Source organism: Ciconia boyciana, unplaced genomic scaffold, assembly GCF_034638445.1.
Source record: "Ciconia boyciana unplaced genomic scaffold, ASM3463844v1 HiC_scaffold_54, whole genome shotgun sequence".
Taxonomy (NCBI): domain Eukaryota; kingdom Metazoa; phylum Chordata; class Aves; order Ciconiiformes; family Ciconiidae; genus Ciconia; species Ciconia boyciana.
In genome coordinates this window covers 22,034-44,487 of record NW_027328422.1, presented here as the reverse complement: position 1 = coordinate 44,487, position 22,454 = coordinate 22,034, and the positions used below count along the sequence as shown (strand labels likewise).

Sequence of the window (22,454 nt, the reverse complement as noted above, 5' to 3'; positions counted from 1 at the left end):
GGCTGCGCTGGATGCCAGCTTTCAGCTGGCCAGCTTTCCTTTTGGCGCGTACCTGTGGAAACTCCCGTGGCCCAAGTGCTTCCTGAGTATGTCCTTGACTGGGACTTGCTTTTGGACTACCAGTAAGAGGTGTAGTCTGCCAGCCATGCTGCTGCTCTGGCCACTGGACCAAATGGCTTGCTTAGTCTGCAGGTCTGTGAGAGAAGGCCCCGTGTATTTCCCAGCCTCAACTGGGGATTCCCAGAGGGGCCGTGCAGGGGGACCGATGGAGAGGTACCTCTCCTAGCCCAAGCAGCCCAAGCAGCCTGAAGCAGTGAGGGGAAATGGGGACTAGTTCTAGGGCACCGAGCACACCTGAAGCTCACGGCTGCGCAGTCCCCTGACACCTGGGGTGGTGGCTCCCGGTCAGAGGCGCGTCCCCTCTCTTCGCCCCACGTTCCCCACCTCCTGAGCTAACCTGCTGCCCCACCCCCGAGGCAACAGGGAGGAGACAGCGCGACTGCAGGGATCGCTGGCAACCCTACTCAAATAACTGTCTCTTGGTGATGTGAATTGCAGCTGGTGTTTACTGCGGGACCTCACTGCCGGTGTGGACGATGCGGGCAAAGGGACTGATAGAGGTCGGTGCCTCTTGTGGGACAGGCACCTCCTGCAAGGGAGCGTTGCCGACAGTGGCTGCATAAATCACACGGGCTCTTCTGCTTCCACGCAGGGCTGACCCAAAGAAGCAGCAGCGTTTGCCGTGTCTTCCTAGGGAAGCCTCTCCTGGGAAGCCCCGGCAGCTCTGGTAGTAGATTCTGTAACGGAGCGTTTTTCCCTTTCAGGAGCTGACATGTGCGTCTGCAGCACAACTGAGGATCCTGAGGTAAGAGGTGTTTCCTGAGCTGGAACTGGGTCTGTGCAGAAGCGTCAGCCGACCTCGTGCTACCTGCACTCATTTTCCTAACAGCCAGGGCTCCCGTCCTTCCCTCCTGCCTTTGCCTTTTGCTCAACCTGGTGAGGAAGGCAAGCACTCGCGAAGCAGGGAAAGCACATGTTGTCTCTGCTCCTTGCTGAGCTCAGATGCTCCCCAGAGGGGATGGGTGGCTCTCTGACAAGATCTGCTTTCCTCTTCCTGCAGGAACTCGCACGCTTTGTTGGCGGAGCAAACCCAAAAGATGCAGCTTCTGCTGGAGGAGGTGGCTCAACTGACGGCGGAAATCAGGAGTGGGAAGAAGGTGACGCTGCATTTTGGGGAAGGAGGCTTGGCTGGGCAGAACCCCTGAGAAAGCACTCCTTGGGATTAGTGGTGGGCTCAGACTGCTGACCGTGGCAAGCCAGCCTTTGCCAGGGGCTTGCTGGGCGAGCTTCTGCGCTGCACAGAGGGCCCTCCTCCGGGCCCAGTTTAGCCGGGCCGCTTCAGGCCGCGGAGGACTCCCGACATCCTTCCGTTTGCATGCTGGTGCCTCTGGCTGCTCTGGCCGGGCCCCTGAGGCAGTGGTGAGACCCAGGCACGCTCACGGGGCCAGCCATTGCTGGCAGGGCCTTAGCCCGTCTCCCAGCTGACCTGGAGAGCGTGGCGGGTGGGGACGAGGGTGTGGGGACCCTCGTCAGCCCACCCCAGGGCCATGGCCGTGGCCACAGATACTCCAGGGCCTCAGTCCTCGTGGCTCACGTCAGCAGCTGAGAGTCTCTCAGCTCTGCGGACAAGGCTTGCCTTGCGTTTCTGACACTGACTCTTTGCTTCTCCGGGCGCTGGTAGCCACGCTGAAGTGGTCCTTTTCTCTGTTCTTTCATGGCTTTCCCAGGAAGTCTGGGGAGTGAACCAGGCCGTGTCCGATATGGCTTCGGAAGTCTACGTCAAGACGTCTGACTGGGCCCTGAAAAGCTCTGGTATGGACACAAGCAGCCCGGTCTCCTTGCCCTGTGCTTGTCTGTAGCCCTCCCCAAAGGAGGCTGTGCTCCAGGCGCTGCTCTCCGAAGTGGGGGAGCTTAAATGCTTCACGGGGTCCAAGAGCAAGGCTGTGGCAGAGTGGCTCTCTCAGACTCCCTCCCAGTCCTGCCCTCGGCCTCTGCGCGGGTGCCTCTGGTGCTGCCCCCGCACGCGTTCCTGTGCCGACGGAGGGGCTCTCTTCCTCTCCACTGCATTTGGAAAGGGAACGGCTGGGTCATCCTTTGCTGCCCACACGCAGCAAGCCCTCAGCTTTGGTCTGCTGTCATTCACATGGGCGCCTGCTGTCTCCCAGCACCCCCAGACCACCTCCTCGTGGCGCTGTGAGAGAAGCAGTCACCAGGCACATGGATGCCGTCATTGCCCTGCGCCGCTGGGCACCCCCACCAGCGTGGGGATGAGGACGGGACTGACAGATGTGGAGCCGGCCGGCAGCGTCAGAAATAGTGTCTGAGCACCGCCAAGTCCTCCTAGTCTGTGGCCTCTTGCAGTCATCTGCTCTCCCTTCCTTACAGGTGCCACCATTGACATGCAGAGAACTTCCGAGACCTACGACTGCAAAAAGGAGTGGATCTGCAGGGTTTTATGGTTCTTTCGCACTGCCAACCCTCCTGATACTATTTTGCAGGTATCGTAGCAGAAATCAGCGGTGCTGGTTTCCTTCCGTCCTGTGAAGTTGGGGACCGACCGCAGGGGCTCTCCCTCAGTCCAGTGGTGCTGCTCAAGCCCAGTGTGTTGCTCAGGTTCCTGAAACCAAAGCTCGAACACAGGGCTGGGCTTGCTAGGAATCAGTGGTTGCCCTCAGCAGGGGAACAGAGCTGAACTGAGCTGAACTGCTGCATCTTGCCCACAGTCCTCTGTCACAGCTGGGTGAAAGACTTTCTCCCTGGTGACCCCGTTTCCACACTCATCCCTAACAGCGCCTTTTCGGGGTGGGAGGGGGGAGGTGCCCTGCAGCGCCAGTGGGCAGAGAGGTGTTTCTGTAAGGCCCTGACTAGGGTGGCTGCATGAGCGGTATTCTCCTCTTTTCCATAATAACTGAGAGCCCCCTTTGTCAGGCAGGGAAGGCGGCCCTCTGCTTCTGTCCATTTCCTCACACACGCCTCATTTTCGAGCTGAAACAGACCCCACAGACACACCGGCGCCTATGCTTCAAGCTGCATGAGCAGTTGCGTTGGCCCCGATGCTCTCTCACACTTCATTGCTCTCGCGTTCTGGTTGCAGCCGGATGTTTCCCCAGGAAACTGCTGGCCCTTACAAGGGCATGAAGGCCAGGTGGTCGTCAGGTTGCCAGCACGAGTCCATCTGACTGCTGTCAGCGTGCAGCACATCTCCAAAGACGTGTCTCCATCTGGGACTGTCATCAGCGCCCCCAGAGACATCGCTGTCTTTGTAAGTCTCTGCTGGGTGCTTCTGGCTGGCATCTGGCCCTGGGGGAAAGCCATGACAGGGACTTGCTTGCTTTTGTGCGTCCTCTGAGGTTTGTGTCCTGCTCTCTCCTGAGCACCGCAGTGCCCTAGCGGGATACTTCAAGGGCTCTAGAGATTTCATGCCTCTCAAGACTTATTCTGGCCAGAGCACCTCAGGGTTCTTGACCAAAACTCAAGGCAGCGACTGAGCTCCACCCTAACCAGTGCTAGACTACTGCTAGAGCCCCAGGAGAGGCTGGGTAGATAACAGGGCTGAGCCAGCGCGTACGTTCCCTCTTTGTCGGGACGAGTCTGAGCTGCTCTGCTTGTGCTTTGCCCCTGAGGGACTGGATGAGGACGGAGAAGAGGAAGCTCTCCTTGGGACGTTCACGTACAACGTGGCAAAAGAGGCCATTCAGACCTTCCCTCTGAAGGTACGGTCCACGCGCGGGGGCAAGATGCCAGGGAGCAAAACAGGTTTGCCTGCAAGTCCGTGGCAGGAAGAGCGTGAATGCTTTCTCCCTGGGCACAGGGGCCCGGACCACCGCCGAGAGAGACCTGGCGGGGTTGGGAGGGCTGAGTAGCAGCATGCGGTGCTGGTGGCAAAAGGATAGCAAGGGCCGGGTCACGCCCGAGGGAGCACGAGTCCTGAGAGACCCTTGGCTCCAGCCACTGCCTTCAGCAGAGCCAGCCGCACACACGGCCGCTCCACCAAAGCAACGTCTTTGTGCCGTGGAGAAACAGGGACGCCTGGTGGCGAAAGCCGTCGGGCAGCACCATTGCTCCATCCTGTGGCCTGCTGGCAGGCTGGACAGTGTCCTCTCCTCCCAGCATAGCCTGCCCCTTCTCTCCCGGTTGCTCTCGCGCCTGCCAGGAGGAAGGCAGGCAGAGCAGACAGCGGGAGCTTGGTGGCGTTGCACACCAGCCTGCCCCACGTACAGGAGCGCCTCCCTGGCCTCCCCGTTGGCACAGAGCAAGCAGCAGAGAGAAAGGGGCAGAGGGAAGGGAGACGCAGCCCCAGCCGGGCCGGCATGCAGAGAATGCCAGGTGCCTTCCCCCTTCCCGCGTCCCCAGCCTCCCCAGCAGGCCCGGTACCAGCAGTGAGCCTAGGTGTCCACAGCCGCTCCCACCCGCTTTTGGGAGCTTGTTCCTGAGCAGGAGCAGGGCTAGCAGCGGGAGACACGTTGATTGCACCGTCGCTCTTGACACCTCCGTTTCCTTTTCCCTCTTTTCTTCACAGGACGCGCCGCTTCCCAGAGCCTTTTCATGTATCAAACTTCTTGTGAAGAGCAACTGGGGAAACCCAGCGTACACCTGCATTTATCGAGTGCAGGTTCACGGGAAGATGGCAAAACCAGAAAGCGTCAACTGAAACCAGAGAAGAAAAAGAAGGACAAAAAACAAAAAGAAGAAAAGGAGGGGAAAAAAAGAAATGATGAGGCAGTTCAGATCGGTTCAGGCGCAGGACCAGGCTGTCCCCATGTGCCGTAAGACGAACCGGCGGGGAAGACGACCGGCCTGGCTGAACAAGGATCTTTTGCTGGGACTCCGGAAAAAAAAGGAGAGTTTACCAGTTTTGGAAGAAGGGGCAGGCAACCCAAGAAGAGTACAGGGATCTCGTCAAGTCACGCAGAGAGAAAATTAGAAAGGCAAAAGCCCAGCTAGAACTCAAGCTGGCCGCTGTTGTAAGAGATAATAAAAAATATTTTTACAAATACATTAACAACAAAAAGAGAGCCAAGGAGAATCTCCCTCCTTTATTGGATGCGGGGGGGAACATTGCCACCAAGGATGAGGAAAAGGCTGAGGTACCTAATGCCTTCTTTGCCTCAGTCTTTAATAGTCAGGCCAGTTATCCCCAGGGTATTCAGCCCCCCTGAGCTGGAAGACAGGGACGGAGAGCAGAATAAACCCCCCATAATCCAGGAGGAAGCAGTTAGCGACCTGCTACGCCACCTGGACACTCACAAGTCTATGGGGCCGGATGGGATCCACCTGAGAGTACTGAGAGAGCTGGCGGAGGAGCTTGCCAAGCCACTCTCCATCATTTATCAGCGGTCCTGGTTAACGGGGGAGGTCCCAGACGGCTGGAGGCTTGCCAATGTGACGCCCATCGACAAGAAGGGCCGGGAGGAGGATCCGGGGAACTACAGGCCTGTCAGCCTGACCTCGGCGCCGGGGAAAATTATGCAGCGGTTCATCTTGAGTGCGCTCAACAGGCATGTGCAGGCCAACCAGGGGTTCAGGCCCAGCCAGCATGGGTTCACGCAAGGCAGGTCCTGCTTGACCAACCTGATCTCCTCCTACGACCAGGTGACCTGCGTAGGGGATGAGGGAAAGGCTGTAGATGTTTTCTACCTGGACTTTAGTAAAGCCTTTGACACTGTCTCCCCCAGCATTCTCCTAGAGAAGCTGGCGGCTCATGGCTTAGGCGGGTGTACTCTTTGCTGGGTAAAAAACTGGCTGGATGGCCGAGCCCAGAGAGTTGTGGTGAACGGAGTTAAATCCAGTTGGCGGCCGGTCACAAGCGGTGTTCCCCAGGGCTCAGTTTTGGGGCCAGTCTTGTTTAATATCTTCACCAATGAGCTGGATGAGGGCATTGAGTGCGCCCTCAGTAAGTTTGCAGGTGACCCCAAACTGGGCGGGAGTGTCGATCTGCTCGAGGGTAGGAAGGCTCTGCAGAGGGATCTGGACAGGCTGGATCGATGGGCCGAGGTCAATTGTATGAGGTCTAACAAGGCCAAGTGCCGGGTCCTGCGCTTGGGTCACAACAACGCCATGCAACGCTACAGGCTTGGGGAAGAGTGGCTGGGAAGCTGCCTGGCGGAAAAGGACCTGGGGGTGCTGGCTGACAGCCGGCTGAACGTGAGCCGGCAGTGTGCCCAGGTGGCCAAGAAAGCCAAGAGCATCCTGGCTTGCGTCAGGAATAGTGCGGCCAGCAGGAGTAGGGAAGTGATCGTGCCCCTGTACTCGGCACTGGTGAGGCCGCACCTCGAATGCTGTGTTCAGTTTTGGGCCCCTCAGTACAGGAAGGACATTGAGTTGCTGGAGCGTGTCCAAGAAGGGCAACGAAGCTGGTGAAGGGTCTGGAGAACAAGTCTTTTGAGGAGCGGCTGAGGGAACTGGGATTGTTTAGTCTGGAGAAGCGGAGGCTGAGGGGAGACCTTATCGCTCTCTACAACGACCTGAAAGGAGGCTGTAGCAGGGTGGGGTCAGTCTCTTCTCCCAAGTAACTAGCGGTAGGACGAGAGGACATGGCCTCAGGTTGCGCCGGGAGAGGTTTAGGTTGGATATTAGGAAAAATGTCTTTACTCAAAGGGTGGTCAAGCATTGGAACAGGCTGCCCAGAGAGGTGGTGGAGTCACCATCCCTGGAGGAGTTCAAAAACGTGTGGACGTGGCACCTCGGGACATGGTTTAGTAGGCACGGAGATGTTGGGTTGACGGTTGGACTAGATGATCTTAGAGGTCTTTTTCCAACCTTAACGATTCTATGATTCTATGGCGTAGAAGATTTGTCTCCAAAGCGGGGTGCGCAAGAAGGTCCACCGGGGAGGGCGGGGAGTGCCCGCCGACATGGCTACTGGGCAGCCTGCAGGCGGGGTTGCGGGTCGACCAACAGTCCTTGGGGCAGCTCTTTGGGGCTCCCAGGGCCGGGGGTCGGGAGCTTCTCCGTTACTTTCCCAATAGTGGGGGCCAGAGGAGCGGAGGAACAATTTGGTCTAGCACCTTCCCAGCAACCAGGCTGTCTGTTTGTTGATTAACCCATAATTTCATAAAATGGGTGTGGGGAGCCTGTCTGACGGGCCTGTCGGAAACCCCATTCCTCACCCCATGAACATCCCCGTTCTAGATCTCGCTACTCTCTGTCGAGGCTCCGTTTGTGCCCGGGTGGGCGGCCGCCTTGTTGCCCCAGGGGAGCCCCCACAGGGTCTCCCCGCCCTGCTCAGCCCTGGGGAGCCCCATTGTGACGTCAGAGCCATGTGACTGTGAGGTCAGAGCCGGCCGCCCACACAGCCCTGTGGCGCGCGGGGAAGGAGCCCACAGCTGCCGTGTGGCTGTTGCCCCGGGCAGGCGCGCTCCTGCTGGAGGGCAGCGTGGGGCTGCTGCTGGTGCTGGTTTTGCCTGGGCAGGCCACACTGCTGGGGCTGAGGCGGAAGAGCTGAGCGAGGAGCCTGCCTTTGCCCAGAGATGGCGAGGAGAAAGGCACCCCGGAGAGGATGCCAAGGGGCCTCAAAGGGCTCCATGCGGAACAAGGCCGACCGACAGCCGGCAGGGGAGGCAGCAGGCCCGAGCCGCTGCCAGACGAGTAGGTACGAAGTGGGCTGCTCCTGCCTGGGGTGTCAGGTTGGGGTGGTAGCAGGGCCTGCTGCTGCCAGCTCGCTTCCTCTTCTCCCACTGCAGGCCTGTGAAGCAAAGGATGGGGAAAGGAGAGGGGGCACCCCTGGCAGCCGCCCAGCTGTGCTGCCCTCTCTCGCTGCAACTGGCATGTCCCCTGGGAGGCTTCCCGAGGCCGACCTCTGGCAAGGGCCTCGGCTCACACAGCGTGGGGACGGTGGGCAACAAGCATTTCTCTTTTTCCTCCTACAGGAGCCTCTGCACGGAGGTGGAGCTGGTGGCACGCTTTTGCGGTCAACTCCCAGCTCAGCCGGTCAAGGGCCTGCAAAGTGGCGCAAGAAGGCCACAGAAGCTGCAAGTAAGTTAGCACTGCTGCTTGCTCTGGAAGTCCTCGGGGTGAAGTCGGAGAGCTGCGCTGTGCCAGAGCTCTGGCCAAACGTCACAAGTGGCAGGAGAAGTGCAGGCTGCCCTGCTCTTCGCCCCAGGGAGGGAGGGCATAGGGCTCGGTGTCGCCTCCCGCAGGGAGCCGAAACACGCGTGGCTGGGCATCCTGGAGAAGAGGCCTCAAGACACAGGCCTAACTTTTCTCTGGTTTCTTTGCCCAGGGACGGTCTTCAGCCTTGCTTGCCGTGCAGCAGGTGCCCTTGTCTCCCTGTGGAGCCATCTGCTGAGCACGTGCGTCTTCACCACGTACGTACTACATGTTTCTGCTGTGGACGGGGCGAGAAGGGGGATGTCCGAGGGCCAGTGCCAGCAAAGGGGAGAGCCCGGGGTGTTCCCCAGCCAGCTGCCCAGCGCTCCCACTCAGGCGGCGAAGCTCGGGTGCTGCTCGTGCTGCGGCCGTTCTCAGGGAGAACCAAGAGCAAAGCCCCTCGGTAGTCTCACTCCCGTGCATTTGATTTGCCGGATGCCCAAACTTTGGCTGTGGTAGGACAGACTGCCGCATAGCCAGACGCTCGGGTGCAGAGCCAAGCCTCCGCAGGGGAAGGGTTTTCCCCAGCTCTGGCAGGAGACAGCGCCGGTCGGGGAGGGCTCTGGGAGGAAAGCCGGACAAGGCTCCGGCGCTTCCCAGCCGTGCGGAGAAACACCCCTAAGAGAGATCTGTGTGATCACAAGTGAGAACGGGCCTGCTTTCTCAGCCAAAGAGAGAGCAAGGTCCACGCCGGAAAGACTGCTGAAAAGCAGTCTTCATTTGCTCGACCTCTTTACTTCCCGGGATCCTTTTCATTCCCTTTCGGAAGGTGCTCCTGGAGCTCTTCCTTTGGGGAAGAGCTGCCGGCAGTGTTGAGCGGTGTGGACAGAAACCGTGTTCCTCCTGGGCGCTGCTCTGTGAGCCCTCTGTCAGCAGCAGGCTTCCAAAATGGTGGCTTTTCAGCCTGAAAAGGGAAATGCACCTGTGAAGGGGTTCGCCCAAGAGCTGGCTCATTGACAGCCACAGGACTCCCTCTTTTTCAGGCACAAGATGGCCCTGCAGAAGAAGAGGTTCTTGAAAGTCGTCTTCTTGTTGCTCCCACTGGCTCTTGGTGAGTTTGCGTGAGCAAACATCTGAAAGCGCCAGCCTGGCTGCGCTGGATGCCAGCTTTCAGCTGGCCAGCTTTCCTTTTGGCGCGTACCTGTGGAAACTCCCGTGGCCCAAGTGCTTCCTGAGTATGTCCTTGACTGGGACTTGCTTTTGGACTACCAGTAAGAGGTGTAGTCTGCCAGCCATGCTGCTGCTCTGGCCACTGGACCAAATGGCTTGCTTAGTCTGCAGGTCTGTGAGAGAAGGCCCCGTGTATTTCCCAGCCTCAACTGGGGATTCCCAGAGGGGCCGTGCAGGGGGACCGATGGAGAGGTACCTCTCCTAGCCCAAGCAGCCCAAGCAGCCTGAAGCAGTGAGGGGAAATGGGGACTAGTTCTAGGGCACCGAGCACACCTGAAGCTCACGGCTGCGCAGTCCCCTGACACCTGGGGTGGTGGCTCCCGGTCAGAGGCGCGTCCCCTCTCTTCGCCCCACGTTCCCCACCTCCTGAGCTAACCTGCTGCCCCACCCCCGAGGCAACAGGGAGGAGACAGCGCGACTGCAGGGATCGCTGGCAACCCTACTCAAATAACTGTCTCTTGGTGATGTGAATTGCAGCTGGTGTTTACTGCGGGACCTCACTGCCGGTGTGGACGATGCGGGCAAAGGGACTGATAGAGGTCGGTGCCTCTTGTGGGACAGGCACCTCCTGCAAGGGAGCGTTGCCGACAGTGGCTGCATAAATCACACGGGCTCTTCTGCTTCCACGCAGGGCTGACCCAAAGAAGCAGCAGCGTTTGCCGTGTCTTCCTAGGGAAGCCTCTCCTGGGAAGCCCCGGCAGCTCTGGTAGTAGATTCTGTAACGGAGCGTTTTTCCCTTTCAGGAGCTGACATGTGCGTCTGCAGCACAACTGAGGATCCTGAGGTAAGAGGTGTTTCCTGAGCTGGAACTGGGTCTGTGCAGAAGCTGTCAGCCGACCTCGTGCTACCTGCACTCATTTTCCTAACAGCCAGGGCTCCCGTCCTTCCCTCCTGCCTTTGCCTTTTGCTCAACCTGGTGAGGAAGGCAAGCACTCGCGAAGCAGGGAAAGCACATGTTGTCTCTGCTCCTTGCTGAGCTCAGATGCTCCCCAGAGGGGATGGGTGGCTCTCTGACAAGATCTGCTTTCCTCTTCCTGCAGGAACTCGCACGCTTTGTTGGCGGAGCAAACCCAAAAGATGCAGCTTCTGCTGGAGGAGGTGGCTCAACTGACGGCGGAAATCAGGAGTGGGAAGAAGGTGACGCTGCATTTTGGGGAAGGAGGCTTGGCTGGGCAGAACCCCTGAGAAAGCACTCCTTGGGATTAGTGGTGGGCTCAGACTGCTGACCGTGGCAAGCCAGCCTTTGCCAGGGGCTTGCTGGGCGAGCTTCTGCGCTGCACAGAGGGCCCTCCTCCGGGCCCAGTTTAGCCGGGCCGCTTCAGGCCGCGGAGGACTCCCGACATCCTTCCGTTTGCATGCTGGTGCCTCTGGCTGCTCTGGCCGGGCCCCTGAGGCAGTGGTGAGACCCAGGCACGCTCACGGGGCCAGCCATTGCTGGCAGGGCCTTAGCCCGTCTCCCAGCTGACCTGGAGAGCGTGGCGGGTGGGGACGAGGGTGTGGGGACCCTCGTCAGCCCACCCCAGGGCCATGGCCGTGGCCACAGATACTCCAGGGCCTCAGTCCTCGTGGCTCACGTCAGCAGCTGAGAGTCTCTCAGCTCTGCGGACAAGGCTTGCCTTGCGTTTCTGACACTGACTCTTTGCTTCTCCGGGCGCTGGTAGCCACGCTGAAGTGGTCCTTTTCTCTGTTCTTTCATGGCTTTCCCAGGAAGTCTGGGGAGTGAACCAGGCCGTGTCCGATATGGCTTCGAAGTCTACGTCAAGACGTCTGACTGGGCCCTGAAAAGCTCTGGTATGGACACAAGCAGCCCGGTCTCCTTGCCCTGTGCTTGTCTGTAGCCCTCCCCAAAGGAGGCTGTGCTCCAGGCGCTGCTCTCCGAAGTGGGGGAGCTTAAATGCTTCACGGGGTCCAAGAGCAAGGCTGTGGCAGAGTGGCTCTCTCAGACTCCCTCCCAGTCCTGCCCTCGGCCTCTGCGCGGGTGCCTCTGGTGCTGCCCCCGCACGCGTTCCTGTGCCGACGGAGGGGCTCTCTTCCTCTCCACTGCATTTGGAAAGGGAACGGCTGGGTCATCCTTTGCTGCCCACACGCAGCAAGCCCTCAGCTTTGGTCTGCTGTCATTCACATGGGCGCCTGCTGTCTCCCAGCACCCCCAGACCACCTCCTCGTGGCGCTGTGAGAGAAGCAGTCACCAGGCACATGGATGCCGTCATTGCCCTGCGCCGCTGGGCACCCCCACCAGCGTGGGGATGAGGACGGGACTGACAGATGTGGAGCCGGCCGGCAGCGTCAGAAATAGTGTCTGAGCACCGCCAAGTCCTCCTAGTCTGTGGCCTCTTGCAGTCATCTGCTCTCCCTTCCTTACAGGTGCCACCATTGACATGCAGAGAACTTCCGAGACCTACGACTGCAAAAGGAGTGGATCTGCAGGGTTTTATGGTTCTTTCGCACTGCCAACCCTCCTGATACTATTTTGCAGGTATCGTAGCAGAAATCAGCGGTGCTGGTTTCCTTCCGTCCTGTGAAGTTGGGGACCGACCGCAGGGGCTCTCCCCTCAGTCCAGTGGTGCTGCTCAAGCCCAGTGTGTTGCTCAGGTTCCTGAAACCAAAGCTCGAACACAGGGCTGGGCTTGCTAGGAATCAGTGGTTGCCCTCAGCAGGGGAACAGAGCTGAACTGAGCTGAACTGCTGCATCTTGCCCACAGTCCTCTGTCACAGCTGGGTGAAAGACTTTCTCCCTGGTGACCCCGTTTCCACACTCATCCCTAACAGCGCCTTTTCGGGGTGGGAGGCGGGAGGTGCCCTGCAGCGCCAGTGGGCAGAGAGGTGTTTCTGTAAGGCCCTGACTAGGGTGGCTGCATGAGCGGTATTCTCCTCTTTTCCATAATAACTGAGAGCCCCCTTTGTCAGGCAGGGAAGGCGGCCCTCTGCTTCTGTCCATTTCCTCACACACGCCTCATTTTCGAGCTGAAACAGACCCCACAGACACACCGGCGCCTATGCTTCAAGCTGCATGAGCAGTTGCGTTGGCCCCGATGCTCTCTCACACTTCATTGCTCTCGCGTTCTGGTTGCAGCCGGATGTTTCCCCAGGAAACTGCTGGCCCTTACAAGGGCATGAAGGCCAGGTGGTCGTCAGGTTGCCAGCACGAGTCCATCTGACTGCTGTCAGCGTGCAGCACATCTCCAAAGACGTGTCTCCATCTGGGACTGTCATCAGCGCCCCCAGAGACATCGCTGTCTTTGTAAGTCTCTGCTGGGTGCTTCTGGCTGGCATCTGGCCCTGGGGGAAAGCCATGACAGGGACTTGCTTGCTTTTGTGCGTCCTCTGAGGTTTGTGTCCTGCTCTCTCCTGAGCACCGCAGTGCCCTAGCGGGATACTTCAAGGGCTCTAGAGATTTCATGCCTCTCAAGACTTATTCTGGCCAGAGCACCTCAGGGTTCTTGACCAAAACTCAAGGCAGCGACTGAGCTCCACCCTAACCAGTGCTAGACTACTGCTAGAGCCCCAGGAGAGGCTGGGTAGATAACAGGGCTGAGCCAGCGCGTACGTTCCCTCTTTGTCGGGACGAGTCTGAGCTGCTCTGCTTGTGCTTTGCCCCTGAGGGACTGGATGAGGACGGAGAAGAGGAAGCTCTCCTTGGGACGTTCACGTACAACGTGGCAAAAGAGGCCATTCAGACCTTCCCTCTGAAGGTACGGTCCACGCGCGGGGGCAAGATGCCAGGGAGCAAAACAGGTTTGCCTGCAAGTCCGTGGCAGGAAGAGCGTGAATGCTTTCTCCCTGGGCACAGGGGCCCGGACCACCGCCGAGAGAGACCTGGCGGGGTTGGGAGGGCTGAGTAGCAGCATGCGGTGCTGGTGGCAAAGGATAGCAAGGGCCGGGTCACGCCCGAGGGAGCACGAGTCCTGAGAGACCCTTGGCTCCAGCCACTGCCTTCAGCAGAGCCAGCCGCACACACGGCCGCTCCACCAAAGCAACGTCTTTGTGCCGTGGAGAAACAGGGACGCCTGGTGGCGAAAGCCGTCGGGCAGCACCATTGCTCCATCCTGTGGCCTGCTGGCAGGCTGGACAGTGTCCTCTCCTCCCAGCATAGCCTGCCCCTTCTCTCCCGGTTGCTCTCGCGCCTGCCAGGAGGAAGGCAGGCAGAGCAGACAGCGGGAGCTTGGTGGCGTTGCACACCAGCCTGCCCCACGTACAGGAGCGCCTCCCTGGCCTCCCGTTGGCACAGAGCAAGCAGCAGAGAGAAAGGGGCAGAGGGAAGGGAGACGCAGCCCCAGCCGGGCCGGCATGCAGAGAATGCCAGGTGCCTTCCCCCTTCCCGCGTCCCCAGCCTCCCCAGCAGGCCCGGTACCAGCAGTGAGCCTAGGTGTCCACAGCCGCTCCCACCCGCTTTGGGAGCTTGTTCCTGAGCAGGAGCAGGGCTAGCAGCGGGAGACACGTTGATTGCACCGTCGCTCTTGACACCTCCGTTTCCTTTTCCCTCTTTTCTTCACAGGACGCGCCGCTTCCCAGAGCCTTTTCATGTATCAAACTTCTTGTGAAGAGCAACTGGGAAACCCAGCGTACACCTGCATTTATCGAGTGCAGGTTCACGGGAAGATGGCAAAACCAGAAAGCGTCAACTGAAACCAGAGAAGAAAAAGAAGGACAAAAAACAAAAAGAAGAAAAGGAGGGGAAATTAAAAAATGATGAGGCAGTTCAGATCGGTTCAGGCGCAGGACCAGGCTGTCCCCATGTGCCGTAAGACGAACCGGCGGGGAAGACGACCGGCCTGGCTGAACAAGGATCTTTTGCTGGGACTCCGGAAAAAAAAGGAGAGTTTACCAGTTTTGGAAGAAGGGGCAGGCAACCCAAGAAGAGTACAGGGATCTCGTCAAGTCACGCAGAGAGAAAATTAGAAAGGCAAAAGCCCAGCTAGAACTCAAGCTGGCCGCTGTTGTAAGAGATAATAAAAAATATTTTTACAAATACATTAACAACAAAAAGAGAGCCAAGGAGAATCTCCCTCCTTTATTGGATGCGGGGGGGAACATTGCCACCAAGGATGAGGAAAAGGCTGAGGTACCTAATGCCTTCTTTGCCTCAGTCTTTAATAGTCAGGCCAGTTATCCCCAGGGTATTCAGCCCCCCTGAGCTGGAAGACAGGGACGGAGAGCAGAATAAACCCCCCATAATCCAGGAGGAAGCAGTTAGCGACCTGCTACGCCACCTGGACACTCACAAGTCTATGGGGCCGGATGGGATCCACCCGAGAGTACTGAGAGAGCTGGCGGAGGAGCTTGCCAAGCCACTCTCCATCATTTATCAGCGGTCCTGGTTAACGGGGGAGGTCCCAGACGGCTGGAGGCTTGCCAATGTGACGCCCATCGACAAGAAGGGCCGGGAGGAGGATCCGGGGAACTACAGGCCTGTCAGCCTGACCTCGGCGCCGGGGAAAATTATGCAGCGGTTCATCTTGAGTGCGCTCAACAGGCATGTGCAGGCCAACCAGGGGTTCAGGCCCAGCCAGCATGGGTTCACGCAAGGCAGGTCCTGCTTGACCAACCTGATCTCCTCCTACGACCAGGTGACCTGCGTAGGGGATGAGGGAAAGGCTGTAGATGTTTTCTACCTGGACTTTAGTAAAGCCTTTGACACTGTCTCCCCCAGCATTCTCCTAGAGAAGCTGGCGGCTCATGGCTTAGGCGGGTGTACTCTTTGCTGGGTAAAAAACTGGCTGGATGGCCGAGCCCAGAGAGTTGTGGTGAACGGAGTTAAATCCAGTTGGCGGCCGGTCACAAGCGGTGTTCCCCAGGGCTCAGTTTTGGGGCCAGTCTTGTTTAATATCTTCACCAATGAGCTGGATGAGGGCATTGAGTGCGCCCTCAGTAAGTTTGCAGGTGACCCCAAACTGGGCGGGAGTGTCGATCTGCTCGAGGGTAGGAAGGCTCTGCAGAGGGATCTGGACAGGCTGGATCGATGGGCCGAGGTCAATTGTATGAGGTCTAACAAGGCCAAGTGCCGGGTCCTGCGCTTGGGTCACAACAACGCCATGCAACGCTACAGGCTTGGGGAAGAGTGGCTGGGAAGCTGCCTGGCGGAAAAGGACCTGGGGGTGCTGGCTGACAGCCGGCTGAACGTGAGCCGGCAGTGTGCCCAGGTGGCCAAGAAAGCCAAGAGCATCCTGGCTTGCGTCAGGAATAGTGCGGCCAGCAGGAGTAGGGAAGTGATCGTGCCCCTGTACTCGGCACTGGTGAGGCCGCACCTCGAATGCTGTGTTCAGTTTTGGGCCCCTCAGTACAGGAAGGACATTGAGTTGCTGGAGCGTGTCCAAGAAGGGCAACGAAGCTGGTGAAGGGTCTGGAGAACAAGTCTTTTGAGGAGCGGCTGAGGGAACTGGGATTGTTTAGTCTGGAGAAGCGGAGGCTGAGGGGAGACCTTATCGCTCTCTACAACGACCTGAAAGGAGGCTGTAGCAGGGTGGGGTCAGTCTCTTCTCCCAAGTAACTAGCGGTAGGACGAGAGGACATGGCCTCAGGTTGCGCCGGGAGAGGTTTAGGTTGGATATTAGGAAAAATGTCTTTACTCAAAGGGTGGTCAAGCATTGGAACAGGCTGCCCAGAGAGGTGGTGGAGTCACCATCCCTGGAGGAGTTCAAAAAACGTGTGGACGTGGCACCTCGGGACATGGTTTAGTAGGCACGGAGATGTTGGGTTGACGGTTGGACTAGATGATCTTAGAGGTCTTTTCCAACCTTAACGATTCTATGATTCTATGGCGTAGAAGATTTGTCTCCAAAGCGGGGTGCGCAAGAAGGTCCACCGGGGAGGGGCGGGGAGTGCCCGCCGACATGGCTACTGGGCAGCCTGCAGGCGGGGGTTGCGGGTCGACCAACAGTCCTTGGGGCAGCTCTTTGGGGCTCCCAGGGCCGGGGGTCGGGAGCTTCTCCGTTACTTTCCCAATAGTGGGGGCCAGAGGAGCGGAGGAACAATTTGGTCTAGCACCTTCCCAGCAACCAGGCTGTCTGTTTGTTGATTAACCCATAATTTCATAAAATGGGTGTGGGGAGCCTGTCTGACGGGCCTGTCGGAAACCCCATTCCTCACCCCATGAACATCCCCGTTCTAGATCTCGCTACTCTCTGTCGAGGCTCCGTTTGTGCCCGGGTGGGCGGCCGCCTTGTTGCCCCAGGGGAGCCCCCACAGGGTCTCCCCGCCCTGCTCAGCCCTGGGGAGCCCCATTGTGACGTCAGAGCCATGTGACTGTGAGGTCAGAGCCGGCCGCCCACACAGCCCTGTGGCGCGCGGGGAAGGAGCCCACAGCTGCCGTGTGGCTGTTGCCCCGGGCAGGCGCGCTCCTGCTGGAGGGCAGCGTGGGGCTGCTGCTGGTGCTGGTTTTGCCTGGGCAGGCCACACTGCTGGGGCTGAGGCGGAAGAGCTGAGCGAGGAGCCTGCCTTTGCCCAGAGATGGCGAGGAGAAAGGCACCCCGGAGAGGATGCCAAGGGGCCTCAAAGGGCTCCATGCGGAACAAGGCCGACCGACAGCCGGCAGGGGAGGCAGCAGGCCCGAGCCGCTGCCAGACGAGTAGGTACGAAGTGGGCTGCTCCTGCCTGGGGTGTCAGGTTGGGGTGGTAGCAGGGCCTGCTGCTGCCAGCTCGCTTCCTCTTCTCCCACTGCAGGCCTGTGAAGCAAAGGATGGGGAAAGGAGAGGGGGCACCCCTGGCAGCCGCCCAGCTGTGCTGCCCTCTCTCGCTGCAACTGGCATGTCCCCTGGGAGGCTTCCCGAGGCCGACCTCTGGCAAGGGCCTCGGCTCACACAGCGTGGGGACGGTGGGCAACAAGCATTTCTCTTTTTCCTCCTACAGGAGCCTCTGCACGGAGGTGGAGCTGGTGGCACGCTTTGCGGTCAACTCCCAGCTCAGCCGGTCAAGGGCCTGCAAAGTGGCGCAAGAAGGCCACAGAAGCTGCAAGTAAGTTAGCACTGCTGCTTGCTCTGAAGTCCTCGGGGGTGAAGTCGGAGAGCTGCGCTGTGCCAGAGCTCTGGCCAAACGTCACAAGTGGCAGGAGAAGTGCAGGCTGCCCTGCTCTTCGCCCCAGGGAGGGAGGGCATAGGGCTCGGTGTCGCCTCCCCGCAGGGAGCCGAAACACGCGTGGCTGGGCATCCTGGAGAAGAGGCCTCAAGACACAGGCCTAACTTTTCTCTGGTTTCTTTGCCCAGGGACGGTCTTCAGCCTTGCTTGCCGTGCAGCAGGTGCCCTTGTCTCCCTGTGGAGCCATCTGCTGAGCACGTGCGTCTTCACCACGTACGTACTACATGTTTCTGCTGTGGACGGGCGAGAAGGGGGATGTCCGAGGGCCAGTGCCAGCAAAGGGGAGAGCCCGGGGTGTTCCCCAGCCAGCTGCCCAGCGCTCCCACTCAGGCGGCGAAGCTCGGGTGCTGCTCGTGCTGCGGCCGTTCTCAGGGAGAACCAAGAGCAAAGCCCCTCGGTAGTCTCACTCCCGTGCATTTGATTTGCCGGATGCCCAAACTTTGGCTGTGGTAGGACAGACTGCCGCATAGCCAGACGCTCGGGTGCAGAGCCAAGCCTCCGCAGGGGAAGGGTTTTCCCCAGCTCTGGCAGGAGACAGCGCCGGTCGGGGAGGGCTCTGGGAGGAAAGCCGGACAAGGCTCCGGCGCTTCCCAGCCGTGCGGAGAAACACCCCTAAGAGAGATCTGTGTGATCACAAGTGAGAACGGGCCTGCTTTCTCAGCCAAAGAGAGAGCAAGGTCCACGCCGGAAAGACTGCTGAAAAGCAGTCTTCATTTGCTCGACCTCTTTACTTCCCGGGATCCTTTTCATTCCCTTTCGGAAGGTGCTCCTGGAGCTCTTCCTTTGGGGAAGAGCTGCCGGCAGTGTTGAGCGGTGTGGACAGAAACCGTGTTCCTCCTGGGCGCTGCTCTGTGAGCCCTCTGTCAGCAGCAGGCTTCCAAAATGGTGGCTTTTCAGCCTGAAAAGGGAAATGCACCTGTGAAGGGGTTCGCCCAAGAGCTGGCTCATTGACAGCCACAGGACTCCCTCTTTTTCAGGCACAAGATGGCCCTGCAGAAGAAGAGGTTCTTGAAAGTCGTCTTCTTGTTGCTCCCACTGGCTCTTGGTGAGTTTGCGTGAGCAAACATCTGAAAGCGCCAGCCTGGCTGCGCTGGATGCCAGCTTTCAGCTGGCCAGCTTTCCTTTTGGCGCGTACCTGTGGAAACTCCCGTGGCCCAAGTGCTTCCTGAGTATGTCCTTGACTGGGACTTGCTTTTGGACTACCAGTAAGAGGTGTAGTCTGCCAGCCATGCTGCTGCTCTGGCCACTGGACCAAATGGCTTGCTTAGTCTGCAGGTCTGTGAGAGAAGGCCCCGTGTATTTCCCAGCCTCAACTGGGGATTCCCAGAGGGGCCGTGCAGGGGGACCGATGGAGAGGTACCTCTCCTAGCCCAAGCAGCCCAAGCAGCCTGAAGCAGTGAGGGAAATGGGGACTAGTTCTAGGGCACCGAGCACACCTGAAGCTCACGGCTGCGCAGTCCCCTGACACCTGGGGTGGTGGCTCCCGGTCAGAGGCGCGTCCCCTCTCTTCGCCCCACGTTCCCCACCTCCTGAGCTAACCTGCTGCCCCACCCCCGAGGCAACAGGGAGGAGACAGCGCGACTGCAGGGATCGCTGGCAACCCTACTCAAATAACTGTCTCTTGGTGATGTGAATTGCAGCTGGTGTTTACTGCGGGACCTCACTGCCGGTGTGGACGATGCGGGCAAAGGGACTGATAGAGGTCGGTGCCTCTTGTGGGACAGGCACCTCCTGCAAGGGAGCGTTGCCGACAGTGGCTGCATAAATCACACGGGCTCTTCTGCTTCCACGCAGGGCTGACCCAAAGAAGCAGCAGCGTTTGCCGTGTCTTCCTAGGGAAGCCTCTCCTGGGAAGCCCCGGCAGCTCTGGTAGTAGATTCTGTAACGGAGCGTTTTTCCCTTTCAGGAGCTGACATGTGCGTCTGCAGCACAACTGAGGATCCTGAGGTAAGAGGTGTTTCCTGAGCTGGAACTGGGTCTGTGCAGAAGCGTCAGCCGACCTCGTGCTACCTGCACTCATTTTCCTAACAGCCAGGGCTCCCGTCCTTCCCTCCTGCCTTTGCCTTTTGCTCAACCTGGTGAGGAAGGCAAGCACTCGCGAAGCAGGGAAAGCACATGTTGTCTCTGCTCCTTGCTGAGCTCAGATGCTCCCCAGAGGGGATGGGTGGCTCTCTGACAAGATCTGCTTTCCTCTTCCTGCAGGAACTCGCACGCTTTGTTGGCGGAGCAAACCCAAAAGATGCAGCTTCTGCTGGAGGAGGTGGCTCAACTGACGGCGGAAATCAGGAGTGGGAAGAAGGTGACGCTGCATTTTGGGGAAGGAGGCTTGGCTGGGCAGAACCCCTGAGAAAGCACTCCTTGGGATTAGTGGTGGGCTCAGACTGCTGACCGTGGCAAGCCAGCCTTTGCCAGGGGCTTGCTGGGCGAGCTTCTGCGCTGCACAGAGGGCCCTCCTCCGGGCCCAGTTTAGCCGGGCCGCTTCAGGCCGCGGAGGACTCCCGACATCCTTCCGTTTGCATGCTGGTGCCTCTGGCTGCTCTGGCCGGGCCCCTGAGGCAGTGGTGAGACCCAGGCACGCTCACGGGGCCAGCCATTGCTGGCAGGGCCTTAGCCCGTCTCCCAGCTGACCTGGAGAGCGTGGCGGGTGGGGACGAGGGTGTGGGGACCCTCGTCAGCCCACCCCAGGGCCATGGCCGTGGCCACAGATACTCCAGGGCCTCAGTCCTCGTGGCTCACGTCAGCAGCTGAGAGTCTCTCAGCTCTGCGGACAAGGCTTGCCTTGCGTTTCTGACACTGACTCTTTGCTTCTCCGGGCGCTGGTAGCCACGCTGAAGTGGTCCTTTTCTCTGTTCTTTCATGGCTTTCCCAGGAAGTCTGGGGAGTGAACCAGGCCGTGTCCGATATGGCTTCGGAAGTCTACGTCAAGACGTCTGACTGGGCCCTGAAAAGCTCTGGTATGGACACAAGCAGCCCGGTCTCCTTGCCCTGTGCTTGTCTGTAGCCCTCCCCAAAGGAGGCTGTGCTCCAGGCGCTGCTCTCCGAAGTGGGGAGCTTAAATGCTTCACGGGGTCCAAGAGCAAGGCTGTGGCAGAGTGGCTCTCTCAGACTCCCTCCCAGTCCTGCCCTCGGCCTCTGCGCGGGTGCCTCTGGTGCTGCCCCGCACGCGTTCCTGTGCCGACGGAGGGGCTCTCTTCCTCTCCACTGCATTTGGAAAGGGAACGGCTGGGTCATCCTTTGCTGCCCACACGCAGCAAGCCCTCAGCTTTGGTCTGCTGTCATTCACATGGGCGCCTGCTGTCTCCCAGCACCCCAGACCACCTCCTCGTGGCGCTGTGAGAGAAGCAGTCACCAGGCACATGGATGCCGTCATTGCCCTGCGCCGCTGGGCACCCCCACCAGCGTGGGGATGAGGACGGGACTGACAGATGTGGAGCCGGCCGGCAGCGTCAGAAATAGTGTCTGAGCACCGCCAAGTCCTCCTAGTCTGTGGCCTCTTGCAGTCATCTGCTCTCCCTTCCTTACAGGTGCCACCATTGACATGCAGAGAACTTCCGAGACCTACGACTGCAAAAGGAGTGGATCTGCAGGGTTTTATGGTTCTTTCGCACTGCCAACCCTCCTGATACTATTTTGCAGGTATCGTAGCAGAAATCAGCGGTGCTGGTTTCCTTCCGTCCTGTGAAGTTGGGGACCGACCGCAGGGGCTCTCCCCTCAGTCCAGTGGTGCTGCTCAAGCCCAGTGTGTTGCTCAGGTTCCTGAAACCAAAGCTCGAACACAGGGCTGGGCTTGCTAGGAATCAGTGGTTGCCCTCAGCAGGGGAACAGAGCTGAACTGAGCTGAACTGCTGCATCTTGCCCACAGTCCTCTGTCACAGCTGGGTGAAAGACTTTCTCCCTGGTGACCCCGTTTCCACACTCATCCCTAACAGCGCCTTTTCGGGGGTGGGAGGCGGGAGGTGCCCTGCAGCGCCAGTGGGCAGAGAGGTGTTTCTGTAAGGCCCTGACTAGGGTGGCTGCATGAGCGGTATTCTCCTCTTTTCCATAATAACTGAGAGCCCCTTTGTCAGGCAGGGAAGGCGGCCCTCTGCTTCTGTCCATTTCCTCACACACGCCTCATTTTCGAGCTGAAACAGACCCCACAGACACACCGGCGCCTATGCTTCAAGCTGCATGAGCAGTTGCGTTGGCCCCGATGCTCTCTCACACTTCATTGCTCTCGCGTTCTGGTTGCAGCCGGATGTTTCCCCAGGAAACTGCTGGCCCTTACAAGGGCATGAAGGCCAGGTGGTCGTCAGGTTGCCAGCACGAGTCCATCTGACTGCTGTCAGCGTGCAGCACATCTCCAAAGACGTGTCTCCATCTGGGACTGTCATCAGCGCCCCAGAGACATCGCTGTCTTTGTAAGTCTCTGCTGGGTGCTTCTGGCTGGCATCTGGCCCTGGGGGAAAGCCATGACAGGGACTTGCTTGCTTTTGTGCGTCCTCTGAGGTTTGTGTCCTGCTCTCTCCTGAGCACCGCAGTGCCCTAGCGGGATACTTCAAGGGCTCTAGAGATTTCATGCCTCTCAAGACTTATTCTGGCCAGAGCACCTCAGGGTTCTTGACCAAAACTCAAGGCAGCGACTGAGCTCCACCTAACCAGTGCTAGACTACTGCTAGAGCCCCAGGAGAGGCTGGGTAGATAACAGGGCTGAGCCAGCGCGTACGTTCCCTCTTTGTCGGGACGAGTCTGAGCTGCTCTGCTTGTGCTTTGCCCCTGAGGGACTGGATGAGGACGGAGAAGAGGAAGCTCTCCTTGGGACGTTCACGTACAACGTGGCAAAGAGGCCATTCAGACCTTCCCTCTGAAGGTACGGTCCACGCGCGGGGGCAAGATGCCAGGGAGCAAAACAGGTTTGCCTGCAAGTCCGTGGCAGGAAGAGCGTGAATGCTTTCTCCCTGGGCACAGGGGCCGGACCACCGCCGAGAGAGACCTGGCGGGGTTGGGAGGGCTGAGTAGCAGCATGCGGTGCTGGTGGCAAAGGATAGCAAGGGCCGGGTCACGCCCGAGGGAGCACGAGTCCTGAG

At 59.2% G+C, this 22,454-nt stretch overlaps 2 protein-coding genes and 1 long non-coding RNA gene across 4 annotated transcripts; all 3 read left to right on the top strand.

Annotated features, from left to right (window-relative positions):
- Nucleotides 1-64: 64 nt before the first annotated feature.
- Nucleotides 65-5,324, top strand: LOC140645951 (sperm-associated antigen 4 protein-like). Of its 2 annotated transcripts, XM_072849393.1 has the most exons (8): nucleotides 65-620; nucleotides 825-865; nucleotides 1,121-1,217; nucleotides 1,788-1,872; nucleotides 2,446-2,558; nucleotides 3,155-3,322; nucleotides 3,684-3,773; nucleotides 4,580-5,324. In XM_072849393.1, the coding sequence occupies exons 1-8, from the start codon at nucleotides 597-599 to the stop codon at nucleotides 4,709-4,711; spliced, it is 750 nt and encodes a 249-aa protein (XP_072705494.1). In that variant the 5' UTR covers nucleotides 65-596; the 3' UTR covers nucleotides 4,712-5,324. The 2 variants fall into 2 exon arrangements, with proteins under 2 accessions (XP_072705494.1, XP_072705495.1); XM_072849394.1 differs by lacking the exons at nucleotides 65-620; nucleotides 825-865 and adding an exon at nucleotides 911-1,005.
- LOC140645949 (uncharacterized) lies at nucleotides 5,314-11,100 on the top strand. Its single transcript, XM_072849391.1, has 8 exons — nucleotides 5,314-5,652; nucleotides 7,929-8,034; nucleotides 8,282-8,366; nucleotides 9,132-9,199; nucleotides 9,796-9,857; nucleotides 10,062-10,102; nucleotides 10,359-10,455; nucleotides 11,026-11,100. The coding sequence occupies exons 1-8, from the start codon at nucleotides 5,314-5,316 to the stop codon at nucleotides 11,098-11,100; spliced, it is 873 nt and encodes a 290-aa protein (XP_072705492.1).
- A 626-nt stretch (nucleotides 11,101-11,726) lies between these two features.
- Nucleotides 11,727-13,871, top strand: LOC140645950 (uncharacterized). The gene is made up of 4 exons (XR_012040139.1): nucleotides 11,727-11,794; nucleotides 12,392-12,559; nucleotides 12,921-13,010; nucleotides 13,814-13,871. It is a non-coding gene; the product is annotated as an uncharacterized lncRNA (long non-coding RNA).
- Nucleotides 13,872-22,454: the final 8,583 nt, after the last annotated feature.

Bases quoted from the DNA above. Each gene is read 5' to 3' on its own strand.
- LOC140645951 (XM_072849393.1), top strand. From the start codon at position 597: ATGCGGGCAAAGGGACTGATAGAG. The intron at 1,218-1,787 runs GTGACGCTGCAT...TGGCTTTCCCAG, and splicing joins AAATCAGGAGTGGGAAGAAG to GAAGTCTGGGGAGTGAACCA. The intron at 3,774-4,579 runs GTACGGTCCACG...TTTTCTTCACAG, and splicing joins TTCAGACCTTCCCTCTGAAG to GACGCGCCGCTTCCCAGAGC.
- LOC140645949 (XM_072849391.1), top strand. From the start codon at position 5,314: ATGGGGCCGGATGGGATCCACCTGAGAGTACTGAGAGAGCTGGCGGAG. The intron at 8,035-8,281 runs GTAAGTTAGCAC...TTCTTTGCCCAG, and splicing joins GAAGGCCACAGAAGCTGCAA to GGACGGTCTTCAGCCTTGCT. The intron at 8,367-9,131 runs GTACGTACTACA...CCTCTTTTTCAG, and splicing joins AGCACGTGCGTCTTCACCAC to GCACAAGATGGCCCTGCAGA.